The sequence below is a fragment of the Anomaloglossus baeobatrachus genome, chromosome 9 (genome assembly GCF_048569485.1).
Source record: "Anomaloglossus baeobatrachus isolate aAnoBae1 chromosome 9, aAnoBae1.hap1, whole genome shotgun sequence".
In the NCBI taxonomy this organism is placed as follows: domain Eukaryota; kingdom Metazoa; phylum Chordata; class Amphibia; order Anura; family Aromobatidae; genus Anomaloglossus; species Anomaloglossus baeobatrachus.
The window spans coordinates 161,875,474-161,900,473 of NC_134361.1; the positions used below are offsets into that span (position 1 = coordinate 161,875,474).

The 25,000-nt window shown below is 48.0% G+C and overlaps 1 protein-coding gene across 1 annotated transcript in view; it reads left to right on the forward strand.

Annotated features, from left to right (window-relative positions):
* Window positions 1-25,000, forward strand: part of BTK (Bruton tyrosine kinase) — a 275,754-nt gene that overhangs the window by 241,905 nt on the left and 8,849 nt on the right. Inside the window, exons 15-17 of the mRNA XM_075322776.1 lie at window positions 847-911; window positions 3,968-4,086; window positions 14,415-14,572. Of these exons, the coding sequence (XP_075178891.1) occupies window positions 847-911; window positions 3,968-4,086; window positions 14,415-14,572 (342 nt within the window). The remainder of the gene's footprint in view (window positions 1-846; window positions 912-3,967; window positions 4,087-14,414; window positions 14,573-25,000) is intronic.

Consider the following 25,000-nt stretch of genomic DNA (forward strand, 5'->3'; position numbering starts at 1 on the left):
CTTCAAATTTTACCTGGGCTCCCTGACCCTATCCACTTTTGATGATAATATTTTATATTGACCTTTGAAATAAAGCTTGAACATTTTATTATATTCCGGAAGCTGGATCCTCCTTCTTTGTCCTTGTACCTCCTGCACATTTAGAGTGCTTAATCTGTGCATGCCGGGCTCCACCACAGTCGAGCTGGATCACCCCTCCTTTCCGCCAACAAAAAGACTCCATGCACACATAACGTTACAGTATGTGCACGCGACGTCTTTAAGATGTTGACATTTTCCTAGGTGAAGCAGGCTGTCTTTTTGAAGTGGATATGCCGTCATCACCTTGGCATCTCTTTTCTGTACTTTATACTACGACTAGCAAACAATTTCCTAGTAGAAATCACCCAAAGAATGAACCATGCTACTTTTAACTGCATAGTTTCTGAACTCTGAAACAGTTAAAAGAAGCAACAAAAGGCTGAATATTTGCACAACAATGTCATTTTTACATGATCATTTTTGCAGTGGGTTTACGGCATGTTTTCATGTGGGTTTCAGGCATAATCTGCCCTTAGAAGACATTGCATGCACATACCCTAATGCTGTTCTTGTAACTGGGAAGCAGCACTGCTTGCTGCGCTACGCTTTTTCTATAACTTCTATTCACTTGTGTTGGAGTAGCTTGAACAGCATCGTGAAGCATGCTCAGCTACTTTCATAGTCCTGACCACTTGTGGCTCCTGCATACAATCAGGTATTCCCATCTTAGCTGAAGATGAAATAAACTTTTAAGAACAAAATGATGACATAACATAAAAAAATACATAAAACTGCCAGTGACTCCATTTCTTCTTCTTTTAACAGGCTGCCAGGAACTGTTTAGTTGCTGAAAACGGCACTGTAAAAGTCTCAGATTTTGGTCTCTCAAGGTATTGCAAATCACATGCAGGCTTTATATTGTTTTAACCTTTAGGGTGTGTGCACACGATATCATTTAGATCCTGGCGTTCCTGCATTGATTTTGAAGGAGAAGGCAAAATGCCGCCATTGATTTCTTTTCTTCTTTACATCTTTTTGGACTTATTATGTGGTGGCTTTGTTACCAGCATCCTATTTTTAATTTCATACATGACATAGTGCCATCTTCCAAGCAGAAGTCGCCAGAAGAATTGACTGGTCACTTCTTTCCTAACTTTTTAAAACCTGTGTTGGTTAAAAGAAATTAAAAAAGATGGAGCATGTGAACAGCATGTGGTTTTGACATAGCTGCGCATATATTCATTCTTTTTGGCATCTTTTTAGCAGTCTTTTTCAGGTGGTTTTCCAGAAAAAGTGATCTCATGTGCCCATACCTCAAAGGGAGAGTATCATTTTTTGATCATTAAACGATTAATTGTTGAGGTGTCTCTACATATACATAGCTCTCTCATGCAGTCTAAAGCGGGCTTTACACACAGCGACATCGCTAGCGATGTCACTGGTGAAAGCACCCGCCCCCGTCGTTTGTGCGTCACGGGCAAATCCCTGCCCGTGGCGCACAACATCGTTAGGATCCGTCACACATACTTACCTGCCTAGCGACTTCACTATGGCCGGAAAACCGCCTCCTTTCTAAGGGGCGGTTCGTTCGGCGTCACATCGGCGTAACTAAGCGGCCGCCCAATAGAAGCGGAGGGGCGGAGATGAGAGGGCCGAACATCCCACCCACCACTTTCCTTCCTCATTGCGGGCGGCCGCAGGTACAGTGATATTCCTCGTTCCTGTGGTGTCACACATAGCGATGTGTGCTGACGCAGGAACGACGAACAACCTGCGTCCTGCAACAGCAATGATAATCGGGAAAGGAACGACGTGTCAACGATCAACGATTAGGTAAGTAATTTTGATCGTTAACGGTCGTTCCTGCGTTTCACACGCAACGACATCGCTAACGAGGCCGGATGTGAGTCACGAATTCCGTGATCCCAACAACATATCGTTAGCGATGTCGTTGCGTGTAAAGCCCGCTTTAGGCTATGTTCATACAGAGTTATTTGAGACATTCCAAACTATCACATTTTTCAGCTATTACAGTTTCAGAAAAAATTAAGCATATGTGGCCTTGCTCAGTGCAAGTGAACTTAACATGGTCAGACACGTCTAGTTGGAATGTGGCTAGATATACAGTACAGACCAAAAGTTTGGACACACCTTCTCATTCAAAGAGTTTTCTTTATTTTCATGACTCTGAAAATTGTAGATTCACATTGAAGGCAACAAAACTATGAATTAACACATGTGGAATGAAATTCTTAAAGTGTGAAACAACTGAAAATATGTCTTATATTCTAGGTTCTTCAAAGTAGCCACCTTTTGCTTTGATTACTGCTTTGCACACTCTTGGCATTCTCTTGATGAGCTTCAAGAAGTAGTCACCAGAAATGGTTTTCACTTCACAGGTGTGCCCTGTCAGGTTTAATAAGTGGGATTTCTTGCCTTTTTAATGGGGTTGGGACGATCAGTTGTGTTGTGCAGAAGTCTGGTGGATACACAGCTGGTAGTCCTACTGAATAGACTGTTAGAATTTGTATTATGACAAGAAAAAAGCAGCTAAGTAAAGAAAAACGAGTGGCCATCATTACTTTAAGAAATGAAGGTCAGTCAGTCCGAAAAATTGGGAAAACTTTGAAAGTGTCCCCAAGTGCAGTGGCAAAAACCATCAAACGCTACAAAGAAGCTGGCTCAGATGAGGACCGCCCCAGGAAAAGAAGACCAAGAGTCACCTCTGCTGCAGAAGATAAGTTTATGCGAGTCACCAGCCTCAGAAATCACAGGTTAACAGCAGCTCAGATTAGAGACCAGGTAAATGCCACACAAAGTTCTAGCAGCAGACACATCTCTAGAACAACTGTTAAGAGGAGACTTTGTGCAGCATGCCTTCATGGTAAAATAGCTGCTAGGAAACCACTGCTAAGAACAGGCAACAAGCAAAAGAGACTTGTTTGGGCTAAAGAACACAAGGAATGGACATTAGACCAGTGGAAATCTGTACTTTGGTCTGAAGAGTCCAAATTTGAGATCTTTGGATCCAACCACTCCACCTTTTCTGCGTCACACAAAGACAAACGGATGGGTTCTACATGCCTGGTTCCCACCGTGAAGCATGGAGGAGTAGGTGTGATGGTGTGGGGGTGCTTTGCTGGTGACACTGTTGGGGCTTTATTCAAAATTGAAGGTATACTGAACCAGCATGGCTACCATAGCATCTTGCAGTGGCATGCTATTCCATCTGGTTTGCGTTTAGTTGGACCATCATTTATTTTTTAACAGGACAATGACCCCAAACACTCCTCCAGGCTGTGTAAGGGCTATTTGACTAAGAAGGAGAGTGATGGGGTGCTACGCCAGATGACCTGGCCTCCAAAGTCACCAGACCTGAACCCAATCGAGATGGTTTGGGGTGAGATGAACCGCAGAGTGAACGCAAAAGGGCCAACAAGTGCTAAGCATCTCTGGGAACTCCTTCAAGACTGTTGGAAGACCATTTCCAGTGACTACCTTTTGAAGCTCATCAAGAGAATGCCAAGAGTGTGCAAAGCAGTAATCAAAGCAAAAGGTGGCTACTTTGAAGAACCTAGAATATAAGACATATTTTCAGTTGTTTCACACTTTTTTGTTAAGTATTTCATTCCACATGTGTTAATTCATAGTTTTGATGCCTTCAATATGAATCTACAATTTTCAGAGTTATGAAAATAAAGAAAACTCTTTGAATGAGGTGTGTCCAAACTTTTGGTCTGTACTGTATACAAATCGTATCATATGACCGCCGACACTTGGCACTCACACACGAGATTCCTGGCAGTGTGCACTGTGCACGCTGTGAGGACTCACAAGTCTGAAGTCAAGTAGAGCCTAGACAACCCTTTTAGTTTTAGTGTGTAATTTGAGTTTTGCATAGATGATTATAACACTTATGTACATACAATGTTTCTATCTTGAACAGGTATGTATTGGATGATGAATATATGAGTTCACTGGGCTCAAAATTTCCTGTCCGTTGGTCTCCACCTGAAGTTCTTTTATACAGCAAGTTCAGCAGTAAATCAGATGTATGGTCTTTTGGTAAGTGATATTAAAAGGGATTTTCCAAGATTTGGGCAAAACCTACAATTGGGCTAGACCTGTAAAAAATTGTAAAATTAAAAAAATCTGAAACGTACAGAATGAACAGTATACTGCAAGACTGCCATGGAAATAAATAGAAACAGCATAGCAAAGTGAGCTACATTGTTATCGTAACTCCTGATTTACACCTATGGGAGTCACACAAACAGGGCAGCGCAGCTGTGCTCAGATGTATTCATAACGGTGCCTGTGGTGGCTGGAACGTGGTAGCTGGGTCCCAATTCAGTCATGAAAAACAGATGGAAATAAGCATTTAAATCAAATTACTTACCAGTGACGTCTTCTTTGATTGTTAACATCTGCTTAAAGGTTTTGCATGAAAGTCTGCAGTCACTCTTTGTAAGTACAGATTTGTGAATCTTCACAGCGCACTCTGTCAGGATTCTCCGGTGCTGGGAGTGGGCGATCATATGCAAATGTCCTGCCATATTCCAACTAGACGTGCGCAGCCTTGCTCAGTTCACTTGTGTTGACTAAAGTCATGTATGTCTAGTCGTAATGTGGCTGGGAATATGCAAATCACATAACTTCAGTCACATGACTGCCCGCTCCCTGCGCTGGCACCGAAGAATCCTTTTAGCCCGCAATGTGTAAGTTCTGAGAATTCACTTAAGTAACTGCAGACTTTCGTGCTGAACCTGGACAACCACTTTAACTAATCTTGTCAGTGGAACCTAGATTGTCATGACATTTTTTCCAACCTGTCACAAATGTATCATGGCCTGACGTGATCTCTGGGGGATCTGGGATCAGAAGGATACAGCATATATTTGATCTCAGATCCTTTTTAGTGCCCACTTGTTGTTTATCCTGAGTTGGAGCTTATTTAATTCTATCCGGTGCTTAAGGGGATAAGGTTCCTTTCTATCCTGCTGTGATCTAACAGGTAGTTGTAACCTCAGCTGCACCCAATCCCTTCTGCTAGAAGTATCCACTCCTCCCCATGTCGGCTATAGCTCAATTTATGCTGTCCACTTTAAAGGAGCCAGTCTCTGGAGAAACTGATGTGTCACTTTTGTTGCAGCTGAGAAGTTCCTGCTGGAGAAGCTGGGGCATGTTATTTGTTGTCTCTTTCCCTACCTGTTTGTCTGACCTTCCTCATGTTGCCTTCTTGTAGTGGTGAGACTAATGTTTCGATGGCCTTTACTAGGCAGAGTCAGTTCAGGCCCAGCAAGGGCCTAGTCACGTGACAGTGCACAAGGAAGAAGGCCCCATCTAGGGACGTCAGGGAGTGCAGGGATCAGCATCAGCTGAGTCTGAGAAGATGACCCCCCCACCATCTCCCTAGCACCAGGGCCTTCCATTGAATAATCCCAAGTTTAATAACCAGCCTTCCGCAGTCGACCCATTCCCTTTATAACCATGGTGGCTCTTCATTGCACCTGCTCTAGTTCAACTATGTCCTTCTTACATACCGGAGTCCAAAATTTTGTACAGTATTCTAAGTGGGGTCGCACTAGTGACTTTTATAACTTTCCTTTTGATATGCAAGTTTATCTTTGAAACATATAAGCACTTAATATAATCTTTAGAAAGTTTGAACCACATTATATTTTTAATTCAAAAATATACTGCCTATGAAATATCAGAACATTGATACCTTCAAAAACATTCCATTAAATTTCTTCAAGGGGTAATCCAGGGAAAATTAAGTTATTTTTATGGCCATGCCCTCATAAACTATAAAGAAGAGATCCATGGTGCTGTTCCCTATCCTCACACTACCTGTAATTCAGTGTGACGCTGGAGCTGCTCCTTGATGCTCCCCCTCTCTTCTGGGACATTACATCACACATTAGGTGTGTCTAGTGGCTGCTGAGGGAGGTTGAAGGTGGCGCGGTGGTCGGGCGGCGGCTCCGCGCGGTGGTTGGGCGGCTCCGTGCGGTGGTCGGGCGGCGGCTCCGCGCGGTGGTCGGGCGGCGGCTCCGCACGGTAGTGAGGCAGTGAGGTCATTGTAGATTATAGGCATTTCTGAACAGATAGGTTTTCAGGTTCCGTTTAAAGCTTGCAAGGGTAGCAGATAGTCTGACGTGTTGAGGCAGCGAGTTCCAGAAGACTGGGGATGCTCGGGAGAAGTCTTGGAGTCAGTTGCGTGAGGAGCGAATGAGAGAGGAGGAGAGAAGGAGATCTTGGGAGGACCGGAGGTGACGTGTTGGAGTGTAGTGGGAGATTAGTTCAGAGATATATGGAGGAGACAGACTATGCACAGCTTTGTAGATCAGTGTTAGTAGTTTGAATTGGATGCGGTGGAAGATTGGGAGCCAGTGGAGGGACTTGCAGAGGGGAGAAGCGGGGTGGTATTGAGGAGAGAAGTGGATCAGACGGGCAGCAGAGTTAAGGATGGACTGGAGAGGGGCGAGCGTGTTAGCAGGGAGGCCACAGAGGAGGATGTTACAGTAGTCGAGGCGGGAGATTATGAGGGCATGCACTAGCATTTTTGTAGATTGCGAGTTGAGGAAAGGACGGTTTCTGGAAATATTTTTGAGTTAAAGTCGGCAGGAGGTGGTGAGGGATTGGATGTGTGGTATGAAGGACAAGGCAGAGTCAATGGTCACTCCGAGGCCGCGAACTTTGGGTGCTGGTGAGAGCCTGGTATTATTTATTGTAATAGATAGATCAGGTGGAGAGTGTAGGTGAGGTGGAGGAAAGATGATCAGTTCAGTTTTGGCCACATTGAGCTTTAGGAAGCGAGAGGAGGAAAAGGAGGATATAGCAGATAGACACTTTGGGATTCTGGACAGTAGAGATGTGACATCTGGGCCAGAGAGGTAGATCTGAGTATCGTCGGCATATAGGTGGTACTGGAAGCTGTGGGACTTTATGAGTTGTCCCAAGCCAAATGTGTAGATAGAGAAAAGTAGGGGTCCTAGGACAGAGCCTTGAGGGACGCCAGCAGAGAGATGGCGGGATGAAGAGGTTGTGTGGGAGTGGGAGACACTAAAGGTGCGGTTGGAGAGGTATGAAGAGATCCAAGAGAGGGCGAGATCTCTGACACCAAGGGAAGAGAGGATCTGTAATAGGAGGGAGTGGTCGACAGTATCGAAGGCTGAGGACAGGTCTAGAAGTAGGAGTATGGAGAAGTGCTTGTTAACTTTGGCAGTAAGTCATTCGTGATTTTAGTCAGGGCAGTTTCGGTAGAATGATGAGGACGAAAGCCAGACTGTAGGTTGTCAAAGAGAGAGTTAGATGAGAGGTGGGAGGAAAGTTCAGTATGGACCTGCTGTTCCAGGAGTTTTGAGGTGAACGGGGAGTAGTGATATGAGGCGGTAGCTGTTAGTAGAGGTTGGGTCGAGGGAAGGTTTCTTTAGGATAGGTGTGACTGTTGCATGTTTAAAGGCAGAGGGGAAGGTACCAGTCGTTAAAGATAGGTTGAAGAGATGGGTTAAGGCTGGAATAAGGGTAGTGGTGAGGTTGGGGAGGAGGTGGGATGGGATGGGGTCAAGTGCGCAGGTGGTGAGGTGCGCTTTTAAGTGAAGCCGTGCAAGCTCTTCTTCGGTGATGGTGGGGAGGAAGTTTATGGGGGAGGGACAGTGGTCTGTTATGTGAAGGGGTTGTTGTGATTGAGCAGAGAAGACTTGCCTTATTTGGTCGATTTTTCCTTTGAAATAAGTGGCAAAGTCTTCTGTAGAGATGAGGGAGGTTGGAGCGGGCAGTAGTGGGCGAAGGAGGGAGTTGAAAGTATTGAATAACTGTTTGGGGTTGTGTGTTAGAGAGGATATGAGGTTTCTGAAGTAATCCTGTTTAGCGGAGGTGAGGGCTGAACAAAATGTGTGAATTGCATTTTTGAATGCGGTGAAGTCTTCTTAATAAATTCTTAATAAAATGTCAACATTTGGATAAACTGTTTGTAGTCGTTTTTCTCATAGGCACTTGCAAACTGCTAAGGGATTTTTAGTCCTAATGTTGCAATGCTTCTAGCACTGTCCTCAAACAAATCATTATCAGAAGCGGTGCTGGTGTCACTCACCGCTACTAATTCCACCCGCATATTAGAGAGAGGAGGACAAGAGTTTTTCAGGTGCAAAAAGTTTTACAAATTTTATTTAGACATAGTGGGGATACACATCCAAACAGTCATTAAAAACAGGTTAAAATTTAGTGACGGGTCGCCCCCACATTTGACAATAACATGGGCTGAGGTGTACACATGTAAAGCATATGGGTAAAGCACAATCAGTTGTACAAGAAAGGCATGTGGGTGTTATCTGTCAACCGGCTGTATATCTCAAAATCATACTGCCAGACACATGATGCTGCAGTGATAAGCACAGCTCTTAATAAGTATCTGACCCCACTAAGAACCCTGCACAAGCAAGTACCGGTACCAGTGACACCATATATCAGTCCAGCCAGGTGAGGAGGGGAGCTCCGTCAGGAATAGAGCCTAAAGATGACCTACGTATGTTTCGATATTAGTGGATAACAATATTCATCAGGGAGGAGGCGTCTCGTGCCATCCATCCCCTGTAACAGGCTTTTAAATGTGCAGTTTCAATTACCGCGAACCCGGAAGTCTCACCATCGGCGATCACACCTGCAGCCGGACGAAATCGCGCGAGACGCTGGCCGTCACGTCACGATCGTGCATGCGCGGGAGTGGGGACGCCTCACCAAGGCTCCCGCGCATGCGTGCGGCGCTGAGACGGCCACAGCTGCGCGCGCACGAGCGGCATCAGGCGCGATCGCGCGGAGACAACCGAACATCACAACAAAAGGTAAGTATAAACAAATCTCTCTGAATATAGAGTAATTCTGTAATGTTCGGAGTTCTGAAAACATGACAACGTCATGTGGAGAGATCCATCCTTGGATTTTCATGTGAATCGAGGTGATGATAAATTTCCCATGGCGGTCATATAATTAATTCCTAGGTCCTATTGATAAAAGGACATATACAAATTAGTAAGCCTGAACTTCAGGGAGGGATGCACGGGTAAATAAGGCATGTATTAAAAAGATTAAAGAGGTTAAAAGGACAGAGGATACAGGTGAGGAGAACAAATGGCAAATTCACAGTATAGGTGTATAATTAAATAACACATGAGGTGAAATATATATAAAACTATGACCACATAGACCAAATATCGTGGAGTTCAATAGCTCCCAGGAGGGAGAGAAATTGTACATTAGTCAGTGTCATATCGTGCCTATAAAAAAGGGGCACAACTCACTGATTCATTTAGGCCTTTGGGAACCAGTGTATCCAAGGTTACTATCCATTTGGTCTCACACTGCGCCAGGCATTTCTTGAGATCACCACCTCTGATCCCCCCCATTATTACATCGATTCCTCTTATCTTTAATTTTGAGGGGTCACAAGAGTGGTATGATCTGAAGTGCCTGGGCAGTGTTTTGAGTGTTGTCAGATCCTCCTCTATTTTGGCCGCAGCAATGTCCCTCACGTGCTCCCTGACACTAATGCGGAGCTCCCTGGAGGTGAGTCCCACATAGGTCAGGGGGCACGTACATGTAGCAAAATACACCACATGTGTGGTTCCACATGTGATATAATGCTTGATGTTATAGGTCTTTTGTCCATCGGATGAACAAAACGTGTGGCTACGAAGGACATTGCTGCAGGCCACACAGTGACCCCAAGGGAAACAACCCCGTGGAGGTCCGTGAGATCCAAATGGATTTGCTCGAGGTGGAACGTCGTGGCTCTGGACCAAAAGGTCCCTCAAATTTCTCGCTCTCCTGGAAGTCATTAAGGGGTCCGGGGCAAGTACTTTAGCTAATGTTGGATCGGTCATCAAAACCGGCCAATGCCTCTTCAAGATCTGACGCATTGTCCCCCACTCCTGACTGTGTGTTCCAAAAAATCTCACCGCGATCTCATGTTGTGCCTGGTTCTTTGGGGTATCCGTGAGTAGCTGCAGCCGGGGGGTCCTCTTGGCCCGATTGTAGCCAGCCCTGATACTTCTACCACTGTAGCCCCTTTCACGGAATCGATCCCTGAGATCAGCCGACTGAGCCTCAAAACTATCCTTGGAAGAGCAAATCCGTTTCATCCTCAAATATTGCCCGGTCGGAATGGCACGAATCGTTGATGGATTGTGATCAGATGAAGCGTGTAGTAGTGCATTGACGGACGTCTCCTTACGGAAAACGTCCGTCTGGATCGATCCCTTCTGATCCACTTTCATCATAATGTCAAGGAAGTCGATCCTGCATCTACTACTTTTGTAGGTGAGTTTAATATTGAAGTCATTGATGTTTAACTGCCCCATGAATAGGTCGAGCCGCTCAACTGAGCCCTGCCACACAAACAAAACATCGTCTATATATCTAAGCCAACACTGCACATGGGCGCTGAGCCCGGAGCCCTCGTCTGCAAAAATCAGCCTCTCCCAGTAACCCAGGAAGAGGCCAGCATACGAGGGCGCACAGGCCGCGCCCATGGCAGTGCCACGTTGCTGTAGATAGTAGGTATCCTTGAAAACAAAGAAGTTGTGTGACAGGACAAACTCAAGTAGCTCGATGATCAGCTCACTCAAACCGCAACTCCGACCGGACATTTCAAGAAAGAAACGGACAGGTCGTATTCCATCTGTGTGAGATATACACGTATATAGGCTTTCAACGTCGGCTGTGACAAGGATCATATCGTCCTCCAGAAAGATGCTGTCAATGCGCCTGAGGACGTCCGTGGTGTCCCTGACATAAGAAGGTAATGTCTCAACTAGAGTTTTTAAATGGTAATCTATAAATTTACAGATGGGATCGCATAAACCCTCTATGCTGGACACAATCGGACGCCCAGGCGGATTGACGGCATCTTTGTGGATTTTAGGCAGTATGTAGAATGTAGGGACTCTGGGATATTTTTTACACAATCCGTCAAACATTTTTTTATTGATCAGACCGGTATCCAGAGCCCTTCGTAATATCGCGGTGAGTTCTTTAGAAAAACAGGGGGTTAGAGGGCAATTTCTTGTCGGTTCTCCTGTCCCGAAGCTGTCTGAGAACCTCCTGTTCATATTTGTCACAGGAAAGCACCACAATGTTCCCCCCCTTGTCAGCAGGTTTTATCACAATGTCACGAAAGCCCTGCAGTTCGATCAAGGCCATCCTTTGAGGATGGGTCAAGTTATCCCTTCTCCGATTGGTCGGGATCTTTTTAAAATCCTCACTGACCATTTTGGTAAAGATCTCAATTGCAGGGCTAATTGACAGTGGGGGGAACTTTATTTACTTAGATAGAAGAGCACCTGGGAACATACCTGTTGTCGGGGTCTCCTGTTCCTGAAGTAGATCTTCAAGGTTTTGTATGGCCTCTTGTTCCACCTGGCTGTCGGACCCAGCATTCCGCTTATAAAAAAGTTTTTTAAGAATTAGTTTCCACGAGAATAAATTAAGATCCTTCAAAGCCGAGAAAAGATGGAAAGAATTAGAAGGAGCAAAAGTCAGACCACGTGAAAGGACCTCCACCTGAGCCACAGTGAGCACCCGTGGGGATAGGTTTAATACCTTATTCCCTTGGCGTTTGTTCTTATTGTACGTCACGGGTGGCCGGACTCTGTGTTTGACACGTGCCCCGACTGTCTCCCCGAAATCCATAGAGCTCACTGAGGCTGCAGAGGAGGAACCGCCCACAGAGGTCTGAGACACTATTGAGGAAGATCTTGAACGAGGATTTTTGTTGGCAATGTCCCCAGTACGTCCTCTGGTTGTGTTGGTTCTCCATCTATATGCTCTCCGTAGGGTATAATCCTGAATATCCCTATTAACTTTTTTCAGTTTGAAGGTCCTAATCTCCCGCTCCCATTTCTCAAATTCTTTATCGATATCAGCATAGAAGCGGGTAACGACAGCTGGTGTACAAGCCTCTGTTAGATTATTTTCTAATACTTCCAATTCAGTTTCAATTGAAGCCAGTGAGGACGAGTTATGATCCCAAAATAGGCCCAGGAAGCCCCGAGAGCAGGTCTGTGCTAATTCCTCCCATTTTGTTTTAAAAGTCTCATCTTCCAAAGGAAAGGAGGGAAACACCTGCACACGGAGTCCCCTGGTCACCAGATCTTTCTCTAGATACTTGCCCAGGAACGCCTTATTCCACCACAATCTAGTACGTTTTTTAAGTAGATCTTTATACTTGGTCATGATCATCTCATCGGATTGAATGCCATTGTTCACATCACCTGAAACCCCACCAGTCTTAAGGACATCGTCCATCTGTAGCTTCCAGGTGCTATCCCTGGCCCGAAAGGTCATGGCAGCTGGAGAACTATCTGTGGTAAACAGAATAAATATAATTAAGGAAGGGGTACTCCAAAATACCATAAGTCTTCTTAATAAATTCTTAATAAAATGTCAACATTTGGATAAACTGTTTGTAGTCGTTTTTCTCATAGGCACTTGCAAACTGCTAAGGGATTTTTAGTCCCAATGTTGCAATGCTTCTAGCACTGTCCTCAAACAAATCATTATCAGAAGCGGTGCTGGTGTCACTCACCGCTACTAATTCCACCCCCATACAACATCTTCAGCCACAGTTAGAAGCTACAACGACAGCGGAGATAGAATCAGAAAGCCGGTGTTACTCTCACATCTCTCACAGATTTTATCACCCAGGATCCAGAAGGTATTCAGAGGGGGCAGTGATGCAAAAACTGTAGCAAGAAACTGCAGTCCTGCCCCCTGATGACATCCTCTCCCAGTAGGGGCAATAGATGCTGTGGGAAGTGAGTGCAGCCTCAGCCTCCTGTGATTTCCTCTGTGAGTTTCCTTTCAAATGAAATGTCACAGGAAGTGTAGTAAAAAAAAAAACACATGTAGGGATTAGCAGGATATGGAGAAGTGTAGGGGATTGTGTAAGAAAGCAAATTACAAGAGCAACCAACAGGAAGGGAGTAGCAGCCACTTCCTGTTGATTAACTCGTTTGTCAGAAGTCGGGGAAAAAGAGGTCGGCACAGAAATGCAAACTGCGGCAACACTGGAACCCGGTACGGGAGGTGAGTATATATATGTGTCGCCCCCGAGTCAGCAGCCTGCCACTGCCGCTCAGATCCGGATCCGCGGTGGCACGAGGGGTCTCCGGACCCGAGGGGTCGGGGTCACGCGGCCACCCGGAATAAAGGGGGGTATTTACAGGGGATGGTGTGGAAGGTTCGTGACGCCACCCGTGGTGCGTGGTAAGACGGAGTACCACCGCTGCGATTGGGAGTACCCGGTGGCAATGGTGTGGGCAGCCAGGTGTTTAACCCCTTCACGGGTAGGGGGAATGCCCCGGGACTCGGTGATGGTGTCCGGGAGGTGCCGTTGGGCCGGTAAGGGTCAATTGCGAACTCACTCAGTCCAATAGCGCTGACAACCGTGGGAAACCAAAGTTCTTGATGCCACTGCAGCAGGGAGGGAGCACGCCTGGATCCCGTGCCCGCTGGTGTTGCTTGTTAGCCCGTGACCTTGACCTTGGCACCTCTTTTCTGTAGTTGGTCCCTTTTAGTATAGAACTAACCGTGTCCCACTCACCAGTGTGGCTAACTGGGTGAGCATGCTCTCAGGGTTCACGCTTGGGATTTTCTGGACTATGTAGTGGGAAAGTCCTATCCCCCTCGTTGCGCTAGTACCTCGATTTTGGAGTGGGTGGAGAATGGATCTTGAAGGCTCCGTCCTCGTCGGGTAAATTACCAAGGACGCCTGAAGCTACTTCCTGGCCTAGGGTCCACGTACTCCGTCGTGTCCTGGCCCCTGCGATGGCACAAGGCCGCCACAAGGCACTTTCCTCCTCGACAGTCCGTGCCCCTTGTCATGATCCCATGCGACCGGGGTCCAGCTCCTACCAGGCCCAGACCAACGTCTGCCACCTAGTAGTCTCAAGGAGCCCAGCTCCTGACCTCTCCTCACGAGAGTCACTGCACAACTCACTTGTGACCTCTTTTCTTGAGAGTCACTGCTTAACTGACTGACTCGTGACACTCCTGACCTCCCCTTAACCAACCCCCCAAGTGGGCGACCCTATTCCCTTCAGGCTGTCCACTGGTGTATCTGGTGGGTGTGGTGCAGAGTGTTCCTAGGATTTTGATTAGCTTGTTCTTAGCAACACCAAAGGTCAGGGACCCGTAACCAAGAAGGAGGTGGATATCATGCAGAAGGGCAGATTGCACAATACCCTGTGACGACCTGATAGGCCAGGGCATCACATATAGGCTTTGTTATTTTACTTGGGGGAAACATGCGGAATCAGAAGGGGTTGACCTAGTAGTGGACAACCCCTCTAAACATTATAATTTTAAAGTAACATATACTCATTTTAATTTTTTAGGTGTCCTGATGTGGGAAGTTTTCACATTTGGAAAGATGCCGTATGAAATGCTGAGCAACAATGAAATCGTGGAGCAAATAATAAAAGGAATTCGTCTGTACAGACCTCAGCTTGCAACAGATAAAGTGTACAGTGTGATGATTAGCTGCTGGGAAGAGGTAACTACATTGCCTATACATAAGTTTTATGTAATATCAGCAGTACCCACATCCCTTTCACTTCTTTTATAATTGTAATATAAAAAAGTCAATATTTTTTAACTATGTCAGGAGCCAATCACGACCGCACCACAGAATTTCTGGAAGCTGCGGCGTAATATTTGACTGTACAGCTCCATTTACATCACATTACCTCCTCAATATTTTTTCTGATTGTTCTGCCCGCTGTCACAGAATAGACTAAACAGTGGGACAAAAAGGAAAGTGTAATCTACTTCTTTGAAGCAGCTCCTGATAGAATCTGTTCCAAAGAAGGCAGTCTGAATTAAAAAAGCTGCAAAAAAAATGCTTCAGAAAGAAAAAATCTTCAAAAAACACTTAAAAAAACTCTTTTAAACCACTTCAAAAAATTAAAAATCTCTCTAAAAGCTTTGCAAAGTAGTATCTGCCAGAATCAGCCTGAAAAAGACAGTGTGCACTCTGAGTCTTTTTCCTAAGTTTTCAAATCAGAAACTGGTAATGTGCATAGAGTTTTTCAAGTAGTTTTTGGAGCAGAAACTGAAACTCTACAGATCCTCCTCCAAATCTCAAAACTCCTCAAATACTTGGAAATTCAGCTCAGATTTTACTTCAAAAACTCAGCAAAAAACTTTATGTGCACATAGCCACTGCGTGGGAACTGAAAGTTTTTGAGGAGTTTTGACATTTGCAGATTTTCTGCCCAGTAGGAATATGCACAAGGCGTCTTTAAACCAACGGCAGAGTTGCCAGAGTTTTCTTTTTTTCCTGAAGCGGCTCTACTGGTGGTTTTGTTGTAGTCTTTGCATCTTTTTCCTATTTACTTTTTACTAACAGGCTGTCAATCAAAGTGCCCAGGAGTGATTACAGCCGTGCTCATTGTACATTTGTGCTGAATGTAACTGCTCCCTGCACCACTCCGATGTCTTGACGCATCTATAAGGGATAAGCAGGTTATCCTGTAAAACACACCCCCCGTACCATATCTACCTAAATGAAGACGAGAACCACGACTTTATTGCAGGAATGGCCACAGTTTTATTTTACCGTATATATGTATACCAAACTTGTGGCCCAACATGCCACTCAATTGTTAAACTTAACCTTATACATATATACCCGTATAACCAGAAACACCGATAGATCCGTCCGAGAGGCAAACCATCATTCCTAACCCCCCGGCCGTAACCTCCAAACCGGCCCAGAGGACCACCTCGGCCGTGACCACCCGGCCCGAGGTGAGGGGTAACAACGTTCCATCGTTAATTACCCCTACCCAGAACCTGCGGGAGCTCCGCCCACAAGTTCCCATCCACTCCGAAGCCACTCCCCTTGAGCGACTTCGTACCAACAAGCCGACTGTCGGTACTCCCAACCTCTCAGACGGACCTATCACCCCGCCACAGGCCGGCCAAGTGACACCCTTACTTGGCCCGGGCCCCCCCACACCCCCAGTGCTTGCTCTAGGCCATCCCTCAAACCCAACATCCATAAATCCAGACCCACATCAGTCAGGTGAACCCCATCTCTCCTTAGATACTGCTCCGTGGACTCCTCCAATTCTCTATGCCGCACCACCAACCCACCATTTCTCGCCACAAACCTGCCAATAGCCCGGTTCAGCTTGCTCCGAGCCCTATTAATACGGTCCACCGACCTCCCAAAACGCCACTGCGTCCGAGCTATAATGTCCGACCAAACGATAACTATGCCCGGGAACGCCCTCCACAAATGTAACAGGTCCAGCTTTATATCCCTTTTCAATTCCCTCGCCGACCTTACTCCCAAATCGTTCCCTCCCACATGCAAAATTAACACATCAGGGACACGATCCATACGGCTATAATAAGCCACCTCAGGGCGCACCCTACCCCAGGTCATGCCCCGAATTCCGAGCCACTTTACTCGAGCTTCCGACACCGACACTCCGAGCTGCCGACCGTCACGCCGCACATCCGCCCGTAACGCTCCCCAATACACATAGGAGTGCCCGAGGATCCACACAAGGCATGGACCTATAAAATACAAAGACCACGAATAAAAACAGCAACAGCACAAGAAATTGCCCACAAACCGGCATCTAACACCAACCTTGAATCCCCCACCCCTGACCATCACCTGACCAAGTGAGGCCTAATGTACAAACGGAACCTGGAAGACTCCCACCTCCCAATCCGCCGGATACAATCCTCACTCAAACCCCACCTGGCGGCCTCCGTTGCCGCCCCAATCCGGAAGGAGTGAGACCCGTACTCACGTGGCTCCTCCCCCACCCTTGCTAGAGCCATCTTCAGCACCGCATTGAATTGATACCGCGACAAAGCCAATCCGTCCGTATGTCTAAGAAAAACACCAGGGTAACCGCCGCGCACCTTTAAAAACTCTGACACATGTAACACTGGGCACAACTGGTGCCCCGGTAAAGCGTACAACACTACTAAGCGCCCCCGGCCCCTCTGATCCGTCTTAGAAAAACGAAGCCGACATTCCACTCTATCCTCCCCCAGCATCACATCACCCAACAGCAAACCACCCATCGCTTGCTTAGTCGGGCTGACCAATTCGCCAATACGAAAGGCCCCAAAAAACGCCAGTACAAAAGCTACCGAGAACAACACCCGCTCATAAGGAGACGAACACAACTCCCCTAAACACCCCACCAAACGCGCCAACAATGGCAATGACACCGGCCGCCTACAGTCACGCGACTGAGCCCCTTTTCGAAAACCCTTCATCGCCTGTCGCACCAGAAAATCCTTAGTCGCGTCCCGAACCCCTTGCATCTGGAACAAAAAGGCCAACGCCGCCAACTTGCAACCAATCACCGAAACAGACCTGCCTTCCGAAAAATCCCCACTTATTAACATCAGTACCCCCAACACTCGACCCTGGTAACCCGACTCCATGAACTCCCTACTTTCCAACTCTGCCCATTCCTGCCACACCGCCTGATATCGGCACCAAGTAGCCTCAGACACCGATCTCCGAATTCCCTCAAAAGCTACACCGATGCCAGGTCCCACAGCCAGTTCGGGCAAGGTTCCCCCTCCGCGTCCGCTTCCGGCACCAGCTTCCTGAACCTGCAAAACTGAAACCGTGATAGCGCATCAGCCACCTCGTTGCGAATCCCAGGCACATGCCGAGCCACCACGCAAATGTTTAACTCCAAACAACGCAACACTAGATGCCTTAAATACCCCACAACCGGCGGGGATTTTGCCGACAGTGCGTTGATGGAATGCACCACCGCCATGTTGTCACAATGCATGCAAACCCTTCTTCCAGCAAAAACAGGGCCCCACAACTCCACCGCCACAATAATGGGAAACAATTCCAACAGCGTCAAATTCCTCACCAAACCTGCTTCCACCCACCGCCGCGGCCACTTTCCCACACACCAGCGCGTTTGAAAAATTGCTCCAAAACCTGTCGCCCCAGCCGCATCCGTGTACAATTCCAGCTGGCTATTGGACACCGCCTCGCTCATCCAAAGGGTCCGACCGTTGTACCGGTCCAAGAACTCCTCCCACACCAACAAATCCCCTTTCATCATTTTTGTCACTCTGACAAAGTGATTTGGAGCTTTTACCCCTGCGGTTGCGCTCGCCAGTCTCCTATTAAATATCCGCCCCATCGGCATAATGCGACAAGCGAAATTCAATTTTCCGAGCACTGACTGCAACTCCCGCAACCGCACCTTCTTGGCCTGAGACAAGAACCGCACCGACGCCTTCAAATCCAACAGCTTTCCCTCCGGCAACCGGCATTCCATTGCCAGTGTATCAATTTCGATACCTAAGAAACATAATACCGTCACCGGCCCTTCTGTTTTGTCTTTTGCCAACGGAATACCCAGGCTCCGCGCGATCCGCTCTAACGTAAACAACAACAAGGAGCAAACCGAAGAGCCCGCCGGACCCACGCAAAAGAAGTCATCCAAATAGTGAATCACCGAATGGACTCCTGCCACCTCCTTGACTACCCATTCCACAAACGTACTGAATGCCTCAAAATAAGCACACGAAATGGAACAGCCCATCGGCAGGCAACGATCCACATAGTATTCACCATCCCACATACACCCTAAGAGATGAAAGCTCTCTGGATGCACCGGGAGTAAACGAAAAGCTGCTTCCACATCCGCCTTTGCCATCAGGGCCCCCCGCCCCGCTACCCTTACCAGCTCCAAGGCCCTATCGAACGATACATAACATACCGCCGACAATTCCGGTGATATCCCATCATTCACCGACAATCCCGCCGGATAAGATAAATGATGAATGAGCCGAAATTTGTTCGGCTCCTTCTTAGGTACCACCCCAAGGGGGGAAATCCGTAAATTAGAGAATGGCGGGTCCTGGAATGGGCCCGCCATCCTCCCCAACTCCACCTCCTTCTGCAGCTTTTCCTTCACCACCGCCGGATGTTCTTTTGCGGACCGCAAGTTTCCCGGGCGAAACACCGGCGCCTCAGATTCAAACGGAATCCGAAAGCCCTCTGTAAAACCACGTTCCAACAACTCCGCCGCCCGCACATCCGGGTATCTACTTAAATAGGGAAGCATCGCCTCTACCCTCACTGGCGTCCTCCCTTTTTCCAGACCCCTCCCCCGCCTTTCCTTTGCCTTTCTTGAAGCACCTGGCTAGAGGGTGGGACCCTCCACATCCGGAACACTCGTGTCTGAACCGACAAGAGGCCCCGAACTTACACTGTCCCTCGTTATACTGCCAACAAGCTCCCTTTTTCTGTCCAGCCGAGGACCCGCCACTCGCACCCGGGCTCCCGGCACCCCCTCGAAAGGGCTGAGCCGGCGCCGTCATTAACCGCATCCACAAAGAAATATCCTTGTGGCCCCACTGGACTCCCGGCCGCAGAGCCTTCCGCTGCCGGAACTGCTCATCATATCTCAACCACCCCAAACCGCCGTATACTCTATACGCTTCCCCTATCGCGTCCATATATCCAAATAGGGCGGAACAATGCTCCGGCTCCTTTTCCCCGATCACACTGGCTGAGATAGCAAAGGCCTGTAGCCAGTTAGTAAACGTCCTCGGGATCAACCTATACCGCCGTTTTTCCTCATCCTCCTTCTCCTTTTTTGTATCACTAGGTTTCACCTTATCCAAATTAAACTTTTCCAAGGGAAGCAGGGAAAAAATTTCCACATACTCCCCCTTCCAAATCTTTTCCCTCACCTCCTTTTTTAAATGAACCCCTAACTGCCCTTCAAAGCACACATAAATTTCACTCCGTGCCCTATCATCCAAACGCACTACCTCATCCTCCTTTTCTTTTTCCTTTTCCGCCTCCTTACTCGCACCCACGGAAGCCGCCCCACCAGCCTCCTGTCCCGTACCTGCCGCCGAGGTCGTGTCCCCCGCCGCAACATCGCGCACCGGCGCTTCTGTCCGCACCACTTCCGTGGGGCCCACCCACGCCCCCACCGGAGCCCCAGGCCCAGTCCGACTACCCCGTTCCGCAGACAACCCCTGCAACACCCCCAAAAGCTGCCCCCAAAACTCTGGACCCGGTAAACCAGACTGCCCGACCGCACTCGCCCCCAGCGCAACGCGTCCCGCGACGGAACCCCCGCCCTCGCCCGCGCTACCCACAGCATGTAACATTTCTGTTGTCTGCTCACCAGGCTGCCGTTGAGTCGACGCCGGAACAGCCGTGCCACGATCTTCCAGCTGCCGCTCCGTCCGACCTGCCGCTGCTCCTTCTTCCTCGCTGGAATCCGATGCGCTGCCGAAATCCTCAGGGGGGACCAGCGAGGGGACAGCCCGCACCTGGCGGCCGTCGACCCCCACGGTCACCGCACCCCGCTCGTCCGGGCGACTCCTGCTTGACCTCTTCCTTTTCTCCCGCCGTGGCGCCCTGCCGCCGTCTCTTCCCGCTGTAATCGTGATATCCTGCTGCGCCGCCCCTTCTCCTGTCGTCCTCAGTGGGCTCCCTCCCTGCCGACTGCCGGAAGGCCGTGCCGAGCTTGCTCCTCGCCGGGACCCACCCCCAGCACGCTCCTCGCCGGGGAGGACCGTGACTACCGATCTCCTCTGTGCCTGCGGGCCACCGTACCCCTCCTCCGATCTCCTGACCTCGCCGCTCACATCCGCTCCCGTCCCCCGTCCTGTTGCTCTCCCCTGCGGCCTGCAGGGAGTCTCCTCCGGCAATCCGGCACGCCGAGCGCCACCCCCAGCCGGCACATCACTGGGGGCTGCCGTCATCCATGCTCCGCTCTGGTGCTGCGCAGGCCGCGGACCGGAAGTGGGCCTCGCAGAGGCTCCGCCCACCCCCGACCCACGGGATCTCCGTCGCGGATTCCTCCCGGTGGCCGGCTGCTCCCCTAGGTTAGTTGGAGGGCTCCGCCGCTGCTCCGGAGGGTCCCCGCAGGGGCTCCTTGATCTGATTCTCCCCCTCCAGCTGGGGGAGTAGCGCTCCGGCGGTCGTGCCCGCCGAGCACGTAGCCACGGCCTGGGCGCTGGAACAGCAGGCGGCGCCGCTCCAGCCCCACAGACCGCTGCCAGCTGCTGCCTCAGGGCATCCACTCCCACGACCTCGGATGCCCCCCGCACCATCTCCAGGAGTTCAGCAAGGGCAGCCATGGCAGGAAGCAGCAGCAGCACTACGTCCTGGGACACAAAGATCTATCGACGAAAGGGGAGGTAAACAGCACACCCCCCTCTCTTATACCTCTCCCAACACCCCACCCCTTCCTTGCTCCCCCCCAATCCCCTTACAGCTCCCTACTACCAATCCTGTACTCCCACACATCCCCCATCCCATGCAAACCTATTAACCCTTTCCTAACCTTGCACCCTCCCGATCGTCATGGGGTCCATTCACCCCTATGGGGCTCACTGCCCTTCTGGAAACGAGCAGGTGCAGGGAGGACATAAATAAATTTTCTACCTGTAGTCGCTCTGTAACGTGGTTTGGAGCCGTAGCCATGGGGGAGGCACTTGTTTTCCACATCATGGCACGCTACAGAAAGATGCTTCTGCGTGTGTGAGTAGGGTGGTACTGTTGCTGCAGTAGACACCTTCAGGTTCAGCCCTGCCACACTCTGAGTGACGCCAGACCCCTTTTTCCCCCCAAGATGAGGCAGCCAGACAAGTTTGTAAAATCAGAGTCCTTTTAACTGAAGAATAAACTTGTGTATTATCAGGTATTACACTTGAAGTTGTTTTTTTGTGCAATACAGAGGCACATGTATAGTGGTTCTGAGTGGCTGCACAATACTTGTGAATATTTCAGATGAATACAACGGCAATATGGGTGACTCCATTCTTTAATGAAACTAAAGTAGGTGAGCTCTTGCTTGCCACCACGCTACTAAGCACACCACTAGTCTGACAAAATCCACCTTTTTTTCAAGGCTGTTTCCCAGAGTCCAGTACAGTAATGCTACATTACAGCTGTTTCAGTCTCAGAATACCCCCCACTCACCGGCTTTAACACTAGAACTACTGGACTTGTGACACCTATATAGAAACACATGGTGCAAAGTAGTCAAAATGACTACCTCAGTAGTTCTAGTGTTAATGAACTATCACCAGGTTTCTTACAAGTAACTTGCTCCTTTGTACTTGACACACACACACACGAACACACACACACACACACACACACACACACACACACACACACACACACACACACACACACAGTCATTCTTCTTTTTCTGAATGCTTCCTTTACTCTTGCACTGTTCAATTGCTAAATACTAACTGACATTGAAACAGGTACTGACTCCTGCTGGTCTCTATCTCTCCTCGCTCTCTCTGGCTGATTAGATATTAACCCTGTGCTTTCCAAACAAGGGGTTTTTTTAAAGAGTAAAAATGAGGACAATAACCTCTTGTGACCGGTGGTTAGTACTCCAGCTCACAGGGAAATTAACACTTTTTACCACATAAAAAACATTGCAGAAATACAAACATTACATGACGTATCTATAGGGATAAGCGGGTCTCCAATGACAAACTTTCCCTTACCACTATACTTAAAAATAACGACACAGACTACGACTTTATTGCCGAATGGCCACAGCTTTATTAAACAGTATATATGTAGCAAACTCGTGGCTCAACATGCCACCCCATTAACAACTGAACCTGTACATATATACATATTCTCCACAAAAATGACACCTGATAGGTCCATCCGAGAGGGCAACCATCATTCCTATCCCCCGGCCGTAACCTCCAACCGGCCCAGGGGACCACCTCGGCCGTGACCAACTGACCCGAGGTGTGGGGTAATTAACGTTCCATCGTTAATTACCCCTCCCCAGAACCTGCAGGACCTCCGCCCACAAGTTCCCATCCAAATCGAAGCCACTCCCCCTGAGTGGCTTCATACCAACCAACCTACGGTCGGTACACCAAACCTCTCTGAACGGACCTATCACCCCGCTGTGACAACAACTCAACAGAAAACCAACTCCCCCCCTTTTTTTTTTTTTTTATTTCCTGGTTTTTTTTTCGTTGTTTTTTTTTACATATTTTGGGGGGGTTTTTTTTGTTTTTTTTGCACATTATAGCAGGGCGGGTGGGCGGGACACGCTGTCTGTAGGATAAAAGGGGCAGTGACCTCTGCACTGACTCCTTTATACCCAGCACAACACCCCTCCCATAACATATCCCTCACCCAATCCCTTTTCCGACTCCCCCACCAATCAGGTAGCCCCCATGTACACCTCTGAACTAACACTTAACTCTTTCCTACCCTAACCCTCCCGATCGTCATGGGGCCTATTCGCCCCTATGGGGCTCACTGCCCATCTCAAATACAATTGGTGTCTTCAGGGGTAATGGGACAGCCTGTCCACCTCCTTACAGCTGCTCCAGTAATGCTGCCTAATGTGATTTTAACGCTATTAATCTGCAGAGAGAGGCTATAACTGGACATTACAGGTTACCTTTAACAGTAAATTACCTATTTAGTCTTTACAATTAATCTATTAAAAACAGATGCCATATATATGATGGTGGTATGACGTCTTTTTATTTATGTACCCATTAAAGGGAACCTGAAAACTTATATATGCTGCTCAATCCACAGGCAGCATGTATCAGACATTGGATGTATGATTACAGCCAGCGGTATGTTTTACTCTGAAACTCTGAGGAATATCACAGCAAAACATACTTTAATAGCCAGCCGGGAATTGAGCCGTACAGCAGACTAGTCAGACAGGTGGGTCCAGATGGCTTCTCCCTGTACACACAGGCAGGGAGAGGAGACCTGTTACCCCAGGAGCAGCGGGCAGAGAGAAGCCACCAGGGAACTGCTTGTCTGACTGACTAGTCTGCTGTGTGACTCAGTTCCCAGACGGCTATTAAACTATGTCTTTAGAGTTCAAAATGCCAGGCCGAAATCATACAGCTAGTGTCTGATACACTCTGCCTGTGGATCACGTAGCATGTACCCTGTTTCTCTGAAAATAAGCCCTAGTAGGATTTTGGGGGCTTTTTTGAGTATGCTTAAAATACAGTGCCTACAAGTAGTATTCAACCCCCTGCAGATTTAGCAGGTTTGATAAGATGCAAATAAGTTAGAGCCTGCAAACTTCAAACAAGAGCAGGATTTATTAACAGATGCATAAATCTTACAAACCAACAAGTTATGTTGCTCAGTTAAATTTTAATAAATTTTCAACATAAAAGTGTGGGTTGTACCCCTTGCCAGCCTTGTGACCCTCCACGATCTTGTCTCTGATGGCCTTGGAATGCTCCTTTGTCTTTCCCATGATGACCAAGTATGAGTGCTGTTCACAAGTTTGGGGAGGGTCTTAATTAGTCAGAAAAGGCTGGGAAAAGAGATAATTAATCCAAACATGTGAGGCTCATTGTTCTTTGTGCCTGAAATACTTCTTAATACTTTAGGGGAACCAAACAGAATTCTTGTGGTTTGAGGGGTTGAATAATAAATGACCCTCTGAATAAACTTTTCACAATTTAAAAAAAAAAATAAAAAAAGAAATAACATTCTTTTTTGCTGCAGTGCATTTCACACTTCCAGGCTGATCTACAGTCCAAATGTCACAATGCCAAGTTAATTCCGAATGTGTAAACCTGCTAAATCTGCAGGGGGTTGAATACTACTTGTAGGCACTGTATAAGCCCTACTCCAAAAAGAGGCCCTACTTGTGGTTCCATAAGGAGGTGTCCAAGCAGCTAAAGAAGTTAAAGAATACAGTAGGACTCTTCATCAAAGAAAGCTGACAGCCCCAAAAGAAAGCTGACATCCAAAATGAAAGCTGACACTCCCAATAGAAAGCAGACACCCTACACCCCCCAAAAGCAAAAGCATATTTACCAGACCCAAAACAATTACAGTTGGCAAGTAAAGATGGTGGATGGGATCTCACACAGAGTTTTGCATTGCTCTCAGGTCCCTCACCGTTTC